Here is a 15,979-nt window from a genome sequence, read left to right as displayed (position 1 = left end):
TTGCTCAAAGCACAATCCATTTTGGTTCTGTATATAAACACAGATATTGATTGGATTCATTTGCATGATTGAAATTATGATGAATTAACAATCATATTTAGCATTTAGTTTAACATGACTCAAATTTGAAATTCACAATTGAATTGAATAATCTTACAAAAAGGAGAAAAATATATTTTTGAATCATTCTCATTTTCATTGGATCACAAGGACATCGACTTAATCTTCACCAATTATATTCTTCCTTTAAAACTAGAGTTCAAATCAACAAGATAAACTAGAGTTTAGGTTGTTAGGAATTTCACAACATAAACAATATAATGAAACTAGAGCTAAAACGGAGAAAAATAATAAAAACACAATACACAAATTGATTTTAACATGATAAAACCCCAATTAATATTAGAGAAATATCAACTAAAGAAAGATTTCACTATGCCAAAAGGATTTATTTTCTCCAAATGGAGAAAATAAATAATACTCTCTTGTAGCCCAAAAAAAAAAAAAGATCTTTAGGTGAGTTTTACAACTCACATTCTACCACTTGCTCAATATCATAGACTTTGCCATTCCATCACCCATGATTATATTATCACTAGCCATAAAAGAATCTACTTCATATAAATTTGTCAGTACTAATTGGCTTAGTCATCGCATCTAATAGATTATCAAAATTGTGAATTTTTTATACAGTCAACCTTTCATTCTCTACTACTTCTCAAATAAAAATATATTGAACTTCTTATTTTAAAATAATTTCTTCAGTTAAAAGAATGAATTCCTTGAGATGTACAAGACTCTTCCGTGGCCACAATATAAAGTAATGTTACATTGCTTGTGCCCAAGTTCATCCATTAATCTTATAATTCAAATTGCTTCTTTCTAAACTTTAGTAGTTACCATGCATTGTGCCTCATTACATAATAAAGCTCTTATTACAATTGTAAACACATAATTTGTACTCGATTTTCTTTTGTCACAACATATACAGTCTCTTTGATATACATTAAGATGTCATCGAACAATATTTGTCATGAATCAACTGATCTTATCAAGTACTTGTATGATATTAGGTCGCATATAAATCATAGCAAATATTAATCTCCCTACTACTCATCTTCTACGTGGATAACATAGTTGTTGATAATTCCTTGTACATTAGATATACTGAACATCCAAATATATGTAATGAATAATAGCCAATTGTTTTGTTAGTTCACAAACCCATTGGCGTCTCCGTATCAATTACAATAAAAAAAGACTGATTATTGATATAACATATAATTTTGAACACTACATCCAAAATGACTTGGTTAGACATATAGATTTTTTTAGCATTGCTTTGATTCTTTCTACTGGAGTCATATTCATTTGTTCTTCTGTACTATTTTGTATTTTGCTGATGAGTATATGTCATACTAAATTATGCATAAAACATCAAGTTCATCCTAAATATTCTTCTCGACTCTATGTCCTCAAATAATTATTTTTTTTAATTCAAGTTCCACTTATGCCTTAACAAAAAAATCATTAATTTTTCCTAAATTACTTACCTCTATTAGAAATTTGATTCAACAATTAATTCTACTTTTAATTAAAAAATAAAAGTAATGTTTCTTATCTTTTTGGAAACCGCTGTCATCATCTTTATAAATGAGAGAACTTTTTTTTTTCATCCATATTGATTAAGAAAAAATTCGACTATAGAGTACGGTGGTTATTGGTTGTCTTTGAATTTAGGTGAGTCCGTGATCAATTTTTTTAATTTTATTTGTTTGTTTGGCTTTTTAGTTGTTTAATGGTTTATAAGATGTTAGGTAGTAAGTAATTTTATAGTTTTTAGATTTTAGATAAATATATCATATATGCCTCCCAATAACTTAGAGCTGAATATTGATGATATGATAATCAATATATAATCTAATTTTATGACATGATAATTTATAAAAATAGTATAACATAAATTATGTTATTAAAAATAGAAGTTAATTTTGTGACATACTTTGAGACCACTAATTATGCTTTATGATCGTGAAATTTTATCTCAAGATTTACTATGATCAGATTCAATTATCAAATCACTAAAGATACTTTGTGATATATCGTAATAATTTTATTATCCAAGAATGTTAAGTACTATTGTAGCTCTATGTATTATGATATAAAGTACTTGATAGCTAGAGAAAAAAAGTTTAAAAATAATTAATGTAAATTAAAAACTTAAAAGTTTCATTCTATTGATTACTGATCCATTCATTTATGACTTACGGTCTAGAGTATTTGAAAAAAATATATTCTTATAATTAAGTTTGTAAGTAAGTCATAAAAAAATCTGATGATAAATGCTTGAGTAGATATTATAATTGATATTATTATTTATATAACTAAAATTATTTATTTGTACTATTCTGTTCATATTTATGTATGTACACATTCTGGTTGAATGCGTTAGTATGATTTTTTTTATAAGACAAATTAGAAGGATTATTTTGGGCTATATTAGGAAGGGTTAAAAATATTATAATATATAGAAGAAAGTATAATATTATTGATAGATAATCGTCATGACTCGTATTAGTAGTCAGATTTATTGTTGTATTATGTTTATTGGATTTATTGTCTTATTTTATAAAATTCATATGCATGTGTAATATTTTTTCAAAGTTTTAAGATTTAATTAAATAAACTTTTTTTAAAATAAACTTTTATTTTATTTAATTTGATTTTAATTTTTTTTTATATCTCACCAATTAATAAATTAAGTGGGAGAATATTAGATTATAATAGTCCTATCAAATTAGGTAAGATATATTATGGATATAATTAAATTTTGATTATGATTATCTTTCAATAGAAAAGAAGTCCAATTATATTATAATTCTAACATGATGCAAGGGACTATTCTAATTATTTATTCTAGATTTTTTACTCTTATCTATAAATAGATAAGACCTTATTGAGATATAGATATGGGGATACATGAGATATTATAAATCTTCTTCATGTGAATCAGTCAATTAGAGATTATAGATATTTTTTTATCTTTAATTTATTATTTATAGCAGTCGGATAAGAAGAGAAGAAAAGATAAGTCTAATTCTTTTTATAGATTGACATTATTATAACTTTCGGATCCAAAGACATGCGAATGATTATTTAAAGTTCTCTGAAAAAAAGTTCAGATAAAAGTGTTTCGAGATCAAATAAAAGTTATCTGAATAATATCAAAAGGTATGCATAATAAATTTAGATATATTATTATTTAATATCATATTTTTGTATTAAGATTTTTTTATAACAAAAACGGATGATTTTTATGCTTACATAAATACATAATTTATACTAGATTTTCTCTTATTTGGATTGTTGAACAAGATTTATTATGAATCAGACCATATCAAATGCTTATGTGATATGAGGTCTTATATAAATCATAGCAAATATTAAGCTCCCCACTACTCATCTTCAACATAGATAACATAGTTATTGATAATTACTTGTTCATTAGATATACGAACATCCAAATATATATAATGAATAATAGATAATCGATTTGTTAGTTCACGTTGAAGAAGACCAATTATTGATATGACATAATTTTGAACACTCCCTCTGAAATGACTTTTGGCTAGACTGATAAATTTTTTAGCATTGCTCTAATTCTTTCTAATAGAGTCATATTTATTTGTTCTTCTACATTATTTTACATTTTGCTGATGAGTATATGTAATACTAAATTTTGCAGAAAACATCAAATTCATTGGCTAAATATTCTTCTCGATTCTATGTCCTCAAATAAATATTTTTTTTAATTCAAGTTCCACTTATGCCTTAACAAAAAAAACATTAATTTTTTTTCCCTAAATCTCCTACCTCTATAGAAATTTGATTCAACAATTATTCCTACTTTAGAAACCCCCAAGTAAGGCATTAATTATTTTTAATTAAAAAATACAAAATAAAAAAATAAAATTAAGATTTCTTACCTTTATGGAAACCCTTGTCGTCATTTTTATAAACGACTATAGAGAACGATGGGTGGTTGTCTTTGAATTTAGGTAAGTCCGTGATTTTTTTTTAATTTGTTTGTTTGGTGTTCAAGTTGTTTAATGGTTTATAAGATGTTAGGTAGTAAGTAATTTTATATTTTTATATTTTAGATAAATATATGATATATGCCTCTCAATAACTTAGAATTGAATATCGATGACATGATAATCAATAAGTAATCTAATATTATGACATGATAATTTTTAAACTATATTTGATGTTGAAAATTGATGCTAAAATTATTTGTAATTATATAAAATTATTTGATGTTGAAATAGTAGCGTATTAGTATTTTCTATTTAAATATTTTTAAAAAATATTTTTCCTATCATGAATGGGTACTTTGATGCTACTATTTCAAGGTTCAGTTTCAAATAATTAGGATTGATGTTTTCATTTAGTTGTAAATATTATTAAGTGATATTATACCTTCATGTGATTTTTGTTGATATTGTTCTAATCATATCTAAATATTTTTATATTATATACTATTTGAAAAAAATAGATTATTGGTAAAGTCTTGTCCGATTGAACTCACACTCAATTCATGTTTAGCCTTGATCAAATCCACATTAGCACTTCATGCAACCTTGAGACTCGATTAGTTAGTTAAGGTTTAAGCCAATATTATGATGTTTGTTATCCCTATAATTATAGTGCCAAGTTAATCACTAGTTCGAATCTATAGATATATGTAAATCATGATTTATTATTTTCTACACCTATTTGATGTCTCCTTCAATGTTTACGTTAATGAATGAAAATGTGCTACATGATAATGTAAGGAAATATGATTTCTTGTCAAAGCAAACAAACTTTTATTGATAGAGTGATGATTTCAACATGAACTATTAGCAATAATGTATTTTCTTTCGACGGGATAATACTCCATCGGGATTTCGATGTATGATTTTATATCCGTTATTAAGAGAACATAAAATATATTTTTTTATAATAATAATTTAGGTCTATAGGCACTTATGAGTATTACAACTTCTCTCTAATACAAGGAAAGACTCACTAATTTTTTCTTAAGTGCAGCATAGCTTTCTCAATGGGTTAATTAAACTTGTGTTCTTTGACCTTTTAAAGTGCTATCTACACCTCAGGTAGGTAGGTTTGTGAGGTCACATATTCTTTTACTTCCATTGACATTTGCCGTTGACATTTGGCAAGAATTACTTTCCAAGTTGGTAAAGAAGCACAAGTGTCCTCCGCGAGTTAAAATCAATTATTCTTTTTCTTTATTGTGGATTTGTTCTTCACGCAATAGATTCTTTGACTTATCTTGGATTAAACTTTATTATATACGTCATCTAAAGGATCCATCGCGTATGAAAATATATTCCCTTACCATATGTCAACATGAATCTTTAATTGATTATATAGCATAATAATAATAATAATAATAATAAATAGTAGTACAATGGAATTGCCGACGGGATTGCCGACGTGCTTTGAAAAGGAGTACAATGGAATCGATGCCGTCGCGACGGTGCATGTAAGCTGTCAGCGGGTGAATGATTTGATCACGCATAGCCGAGATTGAGCTGTTCAAATGCGGCAGCCGTTTATGAACCATACGACACAAAAGCTACGCGGTGATTAGGGGCCATATGTAACATCCGGTTTGGATCGATGTGGATCCCGCTTTTCTGACCAAAGAAGAGCTCGCGAAGAGTGGATGCTGTCTGGGCCGGTCCTCGAAGTGGTGATGGGTCGACAATTTCTTATGTTATCGTTGTGAAGAAAAGGCCGGAGAGAGGTTGGGGCACAAAGCAGACGGCGACACGAACCGTGTCGCCAGCCATCTGCGCGTGCACGCCTCTTACTCTTCCACCTTCACTTTGTCGACCCCGCGCGTGGGGCAAGATTCTGACGCACTCGATGCTCGATTCCCAGCCGTTGGTGCCGAGAAGCGAAGGGAAAGACGATCAGAGCGCGAGGGGCGCACAAAAACAAACGCCTACCGGGCGTACAGGGAACCCGATAAAGTTCTCCGAGGACGAAGACGGAAAGAGACGTGGGAGGTTTGTTTATGTAATGGTTTTAGGGAAATAGAAAGGGGAGAAACGATCGCGTACGACGCTCCTCGACATCACCTCTCTCTCTCTCTCGCTTTTTTTTCTTTTCATCATATTCGAACTCATTGGCCCTTCTTTCTTGATGGTTCACAGCCGAGCGAGAGGAAAAAGAAAAGAGAGATCCCGGAATCGGATCCATTTCACGCATTAAAATCGTTTTCTGCTGTCACGGACAATGATTCCTGAGCTCGAATTCGTCGTCCTTGACGCCTATAAAACGCTCGAGACTAGGCGAGGGAGAGATCACAAAGACGGCACACAGCGAGCCCTTGACTTGAATTGTTCTTAGGTTTGTTTCGCCTCAAGCGTCTTTGAGATGATGATTGAGTCGTTGCACCAAAAAGAAGTTCCTTGTTTTGTCTTTTCGTTGGCTAAATCTTTTGCATCTTCAGTTAGCTGTAAGTGCATTATATGGTCGTGGAGGCGATTGCTTGGAAACGTTTAGCTAAAACCCGTGAGACTCATTGCTTGGTATTGAGAAACGACATGCACTCTTTTAGCCCACAATACTGGAAAGAGTGCCTCAAATTCGAGGATTGTTTACATGGGCTTTTCAAGGTTTAAATTAGCTTATTCTAACCATAATTGTATCTGGTAAAAGTAAGGTTTTCCGTGCTAGGATCGTCATACCTATTATTTGAAATATCTGGCTGTGATATTTGCTATTTCATATTGCAAATTACTTAATGTTGTAAAGCAGAGTTCTGGAAGATGTTTTAGGAAAACTTAAATGCTATAGGAATATGTTGATTTTTGTTGCAATTTTTGATATTTTTCTTCTAATTACTATTCTTCTTTTTCCAATCATTTCACTGTTGAAGTTTTATTCTGAGCTCAATGCATTACATTTATAAATGGCTGTCACTGCAGGGATAGAACCTCTCTGCATCTGCTTAGCTGAATCAGAGGTCACAGTTATCTGATAATCATCTAGTTATCAGTTATGGGTTACGTTCGCACGGTATGCACTGACCTTCATCTCTTTTGCACTTACCTTTGAGTCTTTCCTTAGTTTGTGGTCCCTTTGCAATCAATCGTCTGGTCATGTTCCGTTATCGTTTGCATTTGTGACTTATGTGGGATTTGCAGGCGGTTGATGACACACGTCAGGGAAAAGAATGTTCCAACGGTAAGGAAACTTTCTAATATTCTATCACCTTTTGTGACTGCTATATTATTCTCTTTCAATTTTGGTAAATAATAAAGGATCTTTTATTGTTAAATCTGTTAAAGTTATTTAAAAGTTAGACATTTTCTGAAAGACTGTATGATACTCCAAAAAAGCTCATACGTCTATCTCTTGTATCGTAACCTTTTCTGGAATAAATGTAAATGTAACACTAACGACATAAGAAATAAATGACGAATCATCTTAAATAAAATTACTTCAGATATTCCTGTTATGTGTTGTTATTTACAATATCTTGGAAAGGACATATTTCTAATGTATTTTCATACAAATTGCATAAGTGATTGCATATATATATATATATATATATATATATATATATATATATATATATATTATGGCCTCAAAATGATGTAGCAATAGACTACTGTTTCGGTTTATGTTTGTTACTAAATCCAGTACCTCCTAATTTATATTCTATTGTTCAGGTGGAGCAATACAAAATGGAAGAGAGATCCTCCTTCAGGTGATAGATTTATTTTTTTGTTCTTTTTTCATTTCCATAATGTCTACATTAATACCATGAAGTGTGAGAATCCCTAAGGAAATTTATGTAAAGAATTTTAGTTAATTGTTCATGCACCCATTTAAGAATGGGGGAATTGGAATGACTAATTTAAATTACTTGATATAATACCAAATAAAACACAACAAATGAAAAATAAATCGTTTTTGACAGAATTCATTTTCAATTCTTCTAAAGGACATTTATGTAAGACACAAGCAGTGGTACTTCTTTTATTTGATGGGCATGGAGGAAAAAATTATGATAGAATGAATATTTTTATTGTACCACCCCGGATCTTCGAGCTGAAGGGAAACAGCATGATGATCATCCTGGATATCCTTGAATAGTAACAATTAATAGCATCATGAATCTCAGGTGGTCAGTTCCAGAAAATGTTTTAACCACTTTGGTTAGGCTCTTGTTCACCAGATAATCTTTATCTGGCATCTTAAATTTGTCTCTATGAAACTTCTTTTATTCATTTTTGCTTATAGCAATCTTCACTAATCTGACACCTAATCCATCTAAAACTACCATGCGATTTAGATAGTGCAAGAATTGATAGGTTAGCCTGTCTCCTTGCTGATAAAGTTCAATAGTAACTCGATAGGAAGAGAATTGATAGGTTAGCCTGTCTCTTTGTTGATCAAGTTCAATAGTAACTCAATAGGAAAAACTAAATCATAATGAGGATATCAAAACTTTTAGTAATAACTAAAGTTCCAACTACAAGACATTGAGTTTGCTGGTATAACTGTATACACTTTACATGTATCATCACATACATTTCCAAGGAAAATTTATAATTGTGACTCATAGTTAAGCTATAGCACATCACATTTGTCACTGTAACTTTATAACAGGTTGTTTTGTATTGTATCTTAGTTAACTCTTTTATCAAATTTTATTCTTTCCTCAAAAGTGCTTAAGTCATTTGAGGGTCTATGCCGCATCTAACCATTCTTGCAGATGCATGCCATTGCAATTGTTCTTGTTATTTTAAAACTCATGCTGAACTGTTAATGTTTATGCTTAACAAACATCTGTTTTTGCAGGCTTTCAATTGGGAGTCACACAAACATGATTGGTGGCATAATTTAGAGAGGAAAGTTGGTGATATTGCTAAATCTGGTTTCACATCAGCTTGGCTGCCTCCAGCAACCAATTCATTATCTAAAGAAGGTTAGTAAATCAATGGATATTTCTTCATTTGTATTTTCAGCTTATGCTTATGAAATTTCTCCCCCTCATTTTTACAGGGTATTTGCCACAAAACTTGTATTGCCTTGACTCTTCATATGGCTCCCACAATGGATTAATAAGTTTACTTAAAAAAATGCATCAACACAAAGTCAGAGCAATGGCCGATATAGTTATTAACCATCGAGTTGGAACTACCCGTGGACGTGGGGGAGCATACAACCGCTATGATGGAATTCTCATGCCCTGGGATGAACGTGCTGTCACATCATGCTCTGGTGGCCTGGTAAGGTTACATCTTGATAGTATATGAAGTTTGTATATTAATAGTTCAAATATGTTAGCCAAGTTAATTCAACTGGAGTCGGTGGTTTTAACAAATATGTAAATTCAACAAATATGTTAGCAATGGCTTGGTGCTTTTAATGCTTCTCATAATTATTATTATTTGTGGTGAAGGACTTGAACTGCCAGTATGACAATATATTCTTCTATGTATCTTCTTACTGATAGTACTTGAATGTATCAACTTGTGTAGCATGCAAAAAGGGTCATATTAAAACCATCGTTTCCAATTTCTTCTTCTTTTAACTGCGTTGCCTCTAGGGTTCGCGAAGCTATGGTGAAAACTTTCATGGAGTTCCCAACATTGATCATAGCCAAGCTTTTGTACGAAAAGACATAATTGGTTGGTTAAAGTGGCTTCGCAAAGATATTGGTTTCCAGGATTTTCGTTTTGATTTTGCAAAAGGGTGAGTGTCGTCTTTGAAGTTATTGTGAACTCTGCTGAGACTTCTCTTTTGCATGTTTCCTAAAGTAATATGCTCTTGTGAACTTCATAGATATGACCCAAAATTTGTAAAAGAATATGTTGAAGAGTCAAAACCTGTATTTTCTGTGGGAGAATATTGGGATAGCTGTAATTATTCTGCCCCTGATTCTCGCTTGGACTACAATCAAGGTATTATCCTTCAAAAATACATTTCATTTTAATGTCACATGAGTAAATTCTTACCTTATATGTTAATGTGCTTCCTTCAATTATATGGTGATCTGATGTTTTATGATTTTTTTGGTAATATGTATAAGAAAACAATCTAAAAGTAGTTCTTGTGCTGTGTGGTCTGTTCTATTATGTTTGTTTTCAGAATAGTTAGGACTTGGCTTCTGTTAATTGCGCCTAACTTGTAGTGCTAGTTTAGGGAAATCAGTATTTTGAGACACCTAGAATTCTGATATCTTGCTCTTAATGTGGAAAATAACTTCAGATTGGACTCCTATGGTTGGCATGACATAGTTACTATTGGGAGCTGTTGTGCTTCAAAGTAGTTGCCAATATGAATGAAAACCATGGCCACTACATAAAAAATAAATATTTTTGTAAATAATGTCTTGCTCTGGAACTTCAGGAAACTGAATAAGCTTTGTTAAACTAATAATTCATCATATCACTTAAACTAACAGTAATCTTTTCCATGTGTAACTTAAACTAATGTTTACATCTCTAGAATAGTACAACCTCCATTTAGATGGTAGGCGTGCCAAAAAGTCCGGTTGTTTTCTATAGAACATCAATGCTTATTGAATATTATACAATTTACCTTGTTAAATGTACAGACAGTCACAGGCAAAGGATTATTAACTGGATTGACAAAACCGGACAGGTCTCTGCTGCATTTGATTTCACGACAAAGGGCATCCTACAGGTGCTTTCTGTAAAAAGTTTTATTTTCTCATGTTATAACAAATCTATCCTTTGGCTTGGCAGCAGTATTATGAAAGCCACTAAGATTTGTTCGATTAAATACAGGAAGCAGTTAAGGGACAACTATGGCGATTGCGTGATTCTCAAGGGAAGCCACCTGGTGTGATTGGGTGGTGGCCTTCACGAGCAGTCACATTTATTGAGAACCATGACACTGGCTCAACTCAGGTATATCAATTTTCATCAGTTGGATGAATTGCTTCCTAATGTACCATCAAATTTATTTCAGATTAAAGTATGCTTGAATTTATTTCAGATCAAATTTATTTCTATTATATCTATCAATTTTAAGTATCTATTAAATTGTGGGATATAATTTTTCAGGGTCATTGGCCTTTCCCATCTGATCATGTTATTGAGGTATGTCTTTGATTTTACACCATACCATTTATGGCAGAGTAGCGATTTTTTTTTTGAAAACTAACTCCTATGTTCTAAACATTGTTGTGCAAATCTTTGAATCTTAGGTTTTTTTGTATATGCATAGTAAAATACATAAAAATTATGGTCGATAATGATTCTATCAAAAAAAATATTTTGAATAAAAAAAATAGAGGTAAGTTTGTAACAGTACTTAAAGCCATTCTAGGTAAAGATGTTTCTGTAGGGCCGCAAGCTTCGTCATTATTTGTCTTTTATGTTTTTGAACTGTAACAAATTTTTAATTCCTAAATTGTTTTATAGGGATATGTTTATATACTCACTCATCCAGGAATACCAACCGTATTCTACGATCACTTTTACGATTGGGGTAACTCTTACCACAATCAAATCGTGAAATTGGTATGCTCACCTGTTTATTCTTGTTGAATCATCTTTCTAGGTCATTTTTCTTAAATCTTAATAATGTGCAGATGGACATTCGTTGCCACCAAGATATCCACAGTCGTTCCAATATCAAGATTTTGGAGGCTCGCTCCGATCTCTATGCCGCAAAAATTGACGACAAAGTCTGCATGAAGATTGGAGATGGGTCTTGGTGTCCGAGTGGTCGGGAATGGACACTTGCTGCTAGTGGAAACAGATACGCAGTTTGGCACAAATAGTATTGTCATTATATATATATATAATGACATTATGTGGGATAAAGAAATAAATCATTTTTGTTCGGTTGTATCTTCTGTTGACTGAAGTCGTCTTGCTTTCTGTCTTCTAAATAATCATGAGCAATTTACTAATGATTTACATATTAAATTTTTGCTTTGTAGTGATATACTAGACTAATTTATAGAAGGTTGAGGGTTCTGATATATTTTTGAAGATAATGGTTAGATTAATTGGTAAAGATTTTGATATACTCTCTTAAGATCATAGGCTTGAACTTTGTATTTGTCATTTACCCTTAAAAAAAAATTGTTGATTGGTGGGTCGATCTTGTCCTATAGATTTAAAATTTTCGCAGGTGGTGGCCTCACTATATATATATTTTTAAAAAGCCATATGGCAAGGTTGAATCAGCCTTTATTTTCTGATGGTGATGACGCTGTCACAAAACTGATACCAGCCTCAAGTGCAAAATGGGGTGAGTCACTCCTTGAAAGGTTCCAGGGATGGCACCAATCTCTCGATACCCAACACGGGACCTGATTTTTAGTGATGAATCAAGGCTCACCCATCTCGGTGTTGGATGCGCTCTATGGTCAATGGCGGCGCATTCCTAGCATTTCCAAACAGATTACACTTAATTTAAATGCGTTGCCGTATTAGTTATATTTGCAAGTTAGTAAAAATTATGTGTACTAAATCATCTTAATCAATCATGATGGAGTGAGTTCACCGCAGGGATCGACGCATCGCCCGTCATACATAAGCAGCATCGGACGGTCGGCGTTGCTGCTTTAAGGCAGCTATATTGGTCGTCGCATCTCTTAAATTAACGGAGTAGATACCCGCGGTCATAATTAATTGCTCCAAGAACGCGTTCGTTACCCCCCTAATCCCAACAACACCGCTTCATCCTCTGTAGATCGCCTTGATCATCGGCGGCTGGTGGCTAGCGGCACAGTGGTACCTTCTCTCGCTCCTCTTCATCGCCTCTATTCCGATTGGGCTCCCTTTCTTGCCCCTTCGCGTTCGCTATCTGCTTCGAAACCCCAATCTTTCCGGACTCTCATTCCTTTATTTTCGGTGATTCCAGGCTAGATTCTTTATTTCTAGTTGTTTCTTATGTTCTTCTGTCCTGCGAGAATGTAATTGCTGTTCTTATTGTGGGGTATCGTCAACGCTCTTCTTGTTCGGTTGACTCGGGATTTTGCTTGTTCCGCCTGTTGCGCCGCCCAAGTGTCAAGAACTCCGTTTCCTCATTCTTTACACTATAATTTAGGGTGTCTGTTTAGCTTGCCATGGAGGTCATGTTTTCTAATCCATAAATACCTCTTCTTTACATGTATACAAGAATCATCAACAATATTATGTTATATTGATGACTTTGATCGCCTCGAAGAGGCCTTCTTTTATTTTATCAGGAAGCTTTGGTCGGTTAAATTTTAACTGGATTGGGTCAACAAGTTGACCAGAAACGTCGTACCTCGGGACTAAGAACCGATCAAAGACCGTGTTCTTAACGATTTTGATCAGGGTTTACTGAAAGAGAAGTCTGTTTCAAAGACCGTTCTGCAGTAAAAATCCCTCTTCTTCATTTGTTTTGTTGTCAGATCTGAGTGTTGGTACATTCTGACCACGTGGAAGCATTGCAGTTAAAGGCCACCGCATGTCTCGTCCAAAAGAGATGCAACCTTTTCTTTTGTCGAAGAAAGGGGCGTGAGACTTCAGATCTCGTGGGAGATCAACCAGACGTGCTTACGGTGGCCGTGGATACCCATCATGAGATTTGCTGCCTTATGTCGCCATTTTCGAGACGCCTGTAGTTTACGAGAGTTTAGGCCTCATTTATACGAACATCTGCTGGGAGTTACGGTATCACCTTATACTTCTCTTGCATTTTCTCTTTACATCTTTCTCTCTCTAGACTAAATTCTGTATCAAATTATATCCACCGGTAGTCTAGACTTTTCCATTTGATACGTACTTGGGGGCTGAGATATTACGTAGACTTGGCTATAACTCATGCACAATGCTCTCTTCTAAATTTTATTTGAACTACTTATGAGGTTAAATCAAGGAAAAGGGATAAACTTTTTCGAGAGTGGGTTCAGGAATGCTGTACTTTGTCCGATTTCTTATTTTAATGATGTTGGACAAAGTGGCGTGTAATAATGGATCAATTGGTTGGTGAGGTAGAATTGATGCAAATAAAACCCATGGCATGGGTGTGGAACAGAGGAAACATAATGGTAGGGTGGGTGGGGTTGTGGACATCATCAATGATGGTAAATCATAAGACAAATAAGGGAGGAATTCTGCTGCTTGGTGCAGTTCTTCCAACATCTTCTGCTTCCCTTTTCCCTTGTTCCCATGGTAAAAGAAAGTGGGGTATACATTTTAATTTTAATAGCTAGGTAGGTATAGATTAATGTATCTCGTTTATAAGCTTCTTGATGAGAAAAGGTAAAGAAAATTAGGTTGTGGGAGCTGAAAATTGAAAGAGGGAGAAAGGAAGAAACCTTCTAGGGCCGTGAACGATCATCATGTAGAGAGAAAAAGTTGCCTTTTTGCCTACCAAGATAAGCTTTTAATATCGAAGCTCAAAAAGAGGGTAAGAGCATCACAGCGAGTTCTTTAATTCTGACAAAGAAATTGACTTCGTTGAAAGATAGATCAGAGGATGGAATGCGAGTGGTCATCGTTAATACTTGTGCTATGCATTAAATATCAATTGTCCATATACTCAGAAGTCTTTGCTTTAAGTCTTTCTCCATGGCACAGACTACACTAGCTCTTCCAGTAGAACTTTTGCTGGTCCTGGGTTTGTGCCTGTTGCACAGACCACATTTTATTTGTAGTTACAGCTCTCTGACAAAATTAATCTGTCCGCTAATTAGCAGCTGAGACTGGGCCTAAGGGGCAGAGGCCACACCTGCACTTACATTGTCATTCAAGTGGTTGTAACAAGTGTTCTTTAATCTACTCTAATTCCTCCAAGTGGTCATTGAACCTACGTGACACCACAGAAAATGTTGAAGAACAAGACATGGCCTTTGTTCCTGTTTAAGCGAGCGAGAGTTGGCGCTACAACCGAGGGAAGAAGACAGATTTGTAGTAAGGCCGGAAAGGTTTGTGCTTAAACACTTTCCTTTTAGATAGGATGATTTGAGATGAAAGAATTGTGGGACACGATTGAAACCTTACTTCTCCACTTTGTCTCTCATGGACAATCCCTGCCTCACCCTCAAACTCACCCTCAGTAGTCCTCTCTTTTCCTCACCCACTCTCTCTCTTATATGGAACACAGAATATCTCCCTCGTTTGTTCAGAAGGATCATAAGTTTGGAGGCACTTGTATCTCATTTATTCTGCAGTTGTTGTCATGTGGGTTTATCAAAGGGTTGCTTGCAGAGGTTATTGGCATTCTGTCCATCTCCAACTCATCCATCTCTCGTGAACATGGAGAAGCTTATTGATGGAGGTGGGCATCCTGCCAACAGATCTCTGTTGGCTTCTCTTTGTGAAACCCATGTGAAGCTTATAGATTGCAAGTAGCCCGGGGATTCATTCTCTCATAAAATAGAAAAAACAGGGCACGCACTTATATGATGAGAATACGAAAGAATGGTAAAACATGCAGCTCCTTTTTTGTTTGTTCTTTTGATTGGACATATGCAGCACTTGTACGACTTATGTATTATATGGGCTTCGTGGTGTCACCTCCTACGATTCTTTTGTTATCTTGAGTTCTTTTCTTCTTGGCTGTTATCATACGTTATTATTACCTGTTGAAATTACGTAGACCATTTTCCTTTTTCTTTACTTTCTGATACTGATTTCAATAAGAAGTATGGAATCCTTATCCTTCGCTTGTGTTTGTTTGCTTCCTTTCCTTTAATGTTGCTTGCTTTTAACTGGCATTCTTGTGCTAATTTTCATGATATGCCCAGATTGCTAATCTGATGTTAATTGAAGGCCGAATTATGGATGGAAATAAGATATTGCTGAAAAATATTATATGTTAACCTTCTTGATGACAAAAGTGTTCTTTTTTGTTCATCATATTACTTCCCCCGACGACAGATCATGTAGAAGGATTTCTTGGATGTGGCTTTCTAGACCCTACATGTCTTTTTCTT

General features: G+C 33.7%; 1 protein-coding gene and 1 long non-coding RNA gene across 5 annotated transcripts; both read left to right on the top strand.

The window, feature by feature from the left end:
- The first annotated feature begins 5,925 nt into the window (after window positions 1–5,925).
- On the top strand, window positions 5,926–12,007 carry LOC103993557 (probable alpha-amylase 2). 3 transcript variants are annotated; one of them, XM_009413857.3, is made up of 14 exons: window positions 5,926–6,080; window positions 6,228–6,423; window positions 7,005–7,095; window positions 7,224–7,263; window positions 7,752–7,789; window positions 8,887–9,013; window positions 9,091–9,317; window positions 9,638–9,783; window positions 9,874–9,992; window positions 10,649–10,737; window positions 10,842–10,964; window positions 11,121–11,156; window positions 11,481–11,579; window positions 11,651–12,007. In XM_009413857.3, the coding sequence occupies exons 3-14, from the start codon at window positions 7,078–7,080 to the stop codon at window positions 11,840–11,842; spliced, it is 1,254 nt and encodes a 417-aa protein (XP_009412132.2). In that variant the 5' UTR covers window positions 5,926–6,080; window positions 6,228–6,423; window positions 7,005–7,077; the 3' UTR covers window positions 11,843–12,007. The 3 variants fall into 3 exon arrangements, with proteins under 3 accessions (XP_009412132.2, XP_065001822.1, XP_009411975.2); XM_065145750.1 differs by having other exon boundaries at window positions 5,976–6,130; XM_009413700.3 differs by lacking the exon at window positions 5,926–6,080 and having other exon boundaries at window positions 6,160–6,423.
- A 434-nt stretch (window positions 12,008–12,441) lies between these two features.
- Window positions 12,442–15,710, top strand: LOC135636112 (uncharacterized). 2 transcript variants are annotated; one of them, XR_010495816.1, is made up of 3 exons: window positions 12,442–12,803; window positions 13,262–13,414; window positions 13,493–15,710. It is a non-coding gene; the product is annotated as an uncharacterized LOC135636112 (long non-coding RNA). The 2 variants fall into 2 exon arrangements; XR_010495817.1 differs by having other exon boundaries at window positions 13,240–13,414.
- Window positions 15,711–15,979: the final 269 nt, after the last annotated feature.

The sequence above is a fragment of the Musa acuminata genome, chromosome BXJ3-4, assembly GCF_036884655.1.
Source record: "Musa acuminata AAA Group cultivar baxijiao chromosome BXJ3-4, Cavendish_Baxijiao_AAA, whole genome shotgun sequence".
Taxonomy (NCBI): Eukaryota; Viridiplantae; Streptophyta; class Magnoliopsida; order Zingiberales; family Musaceae; genus Musa; species Musa acuminata.
This window is presented reverse-complemented; position numbering and strand designations above follow the sequence as displayed.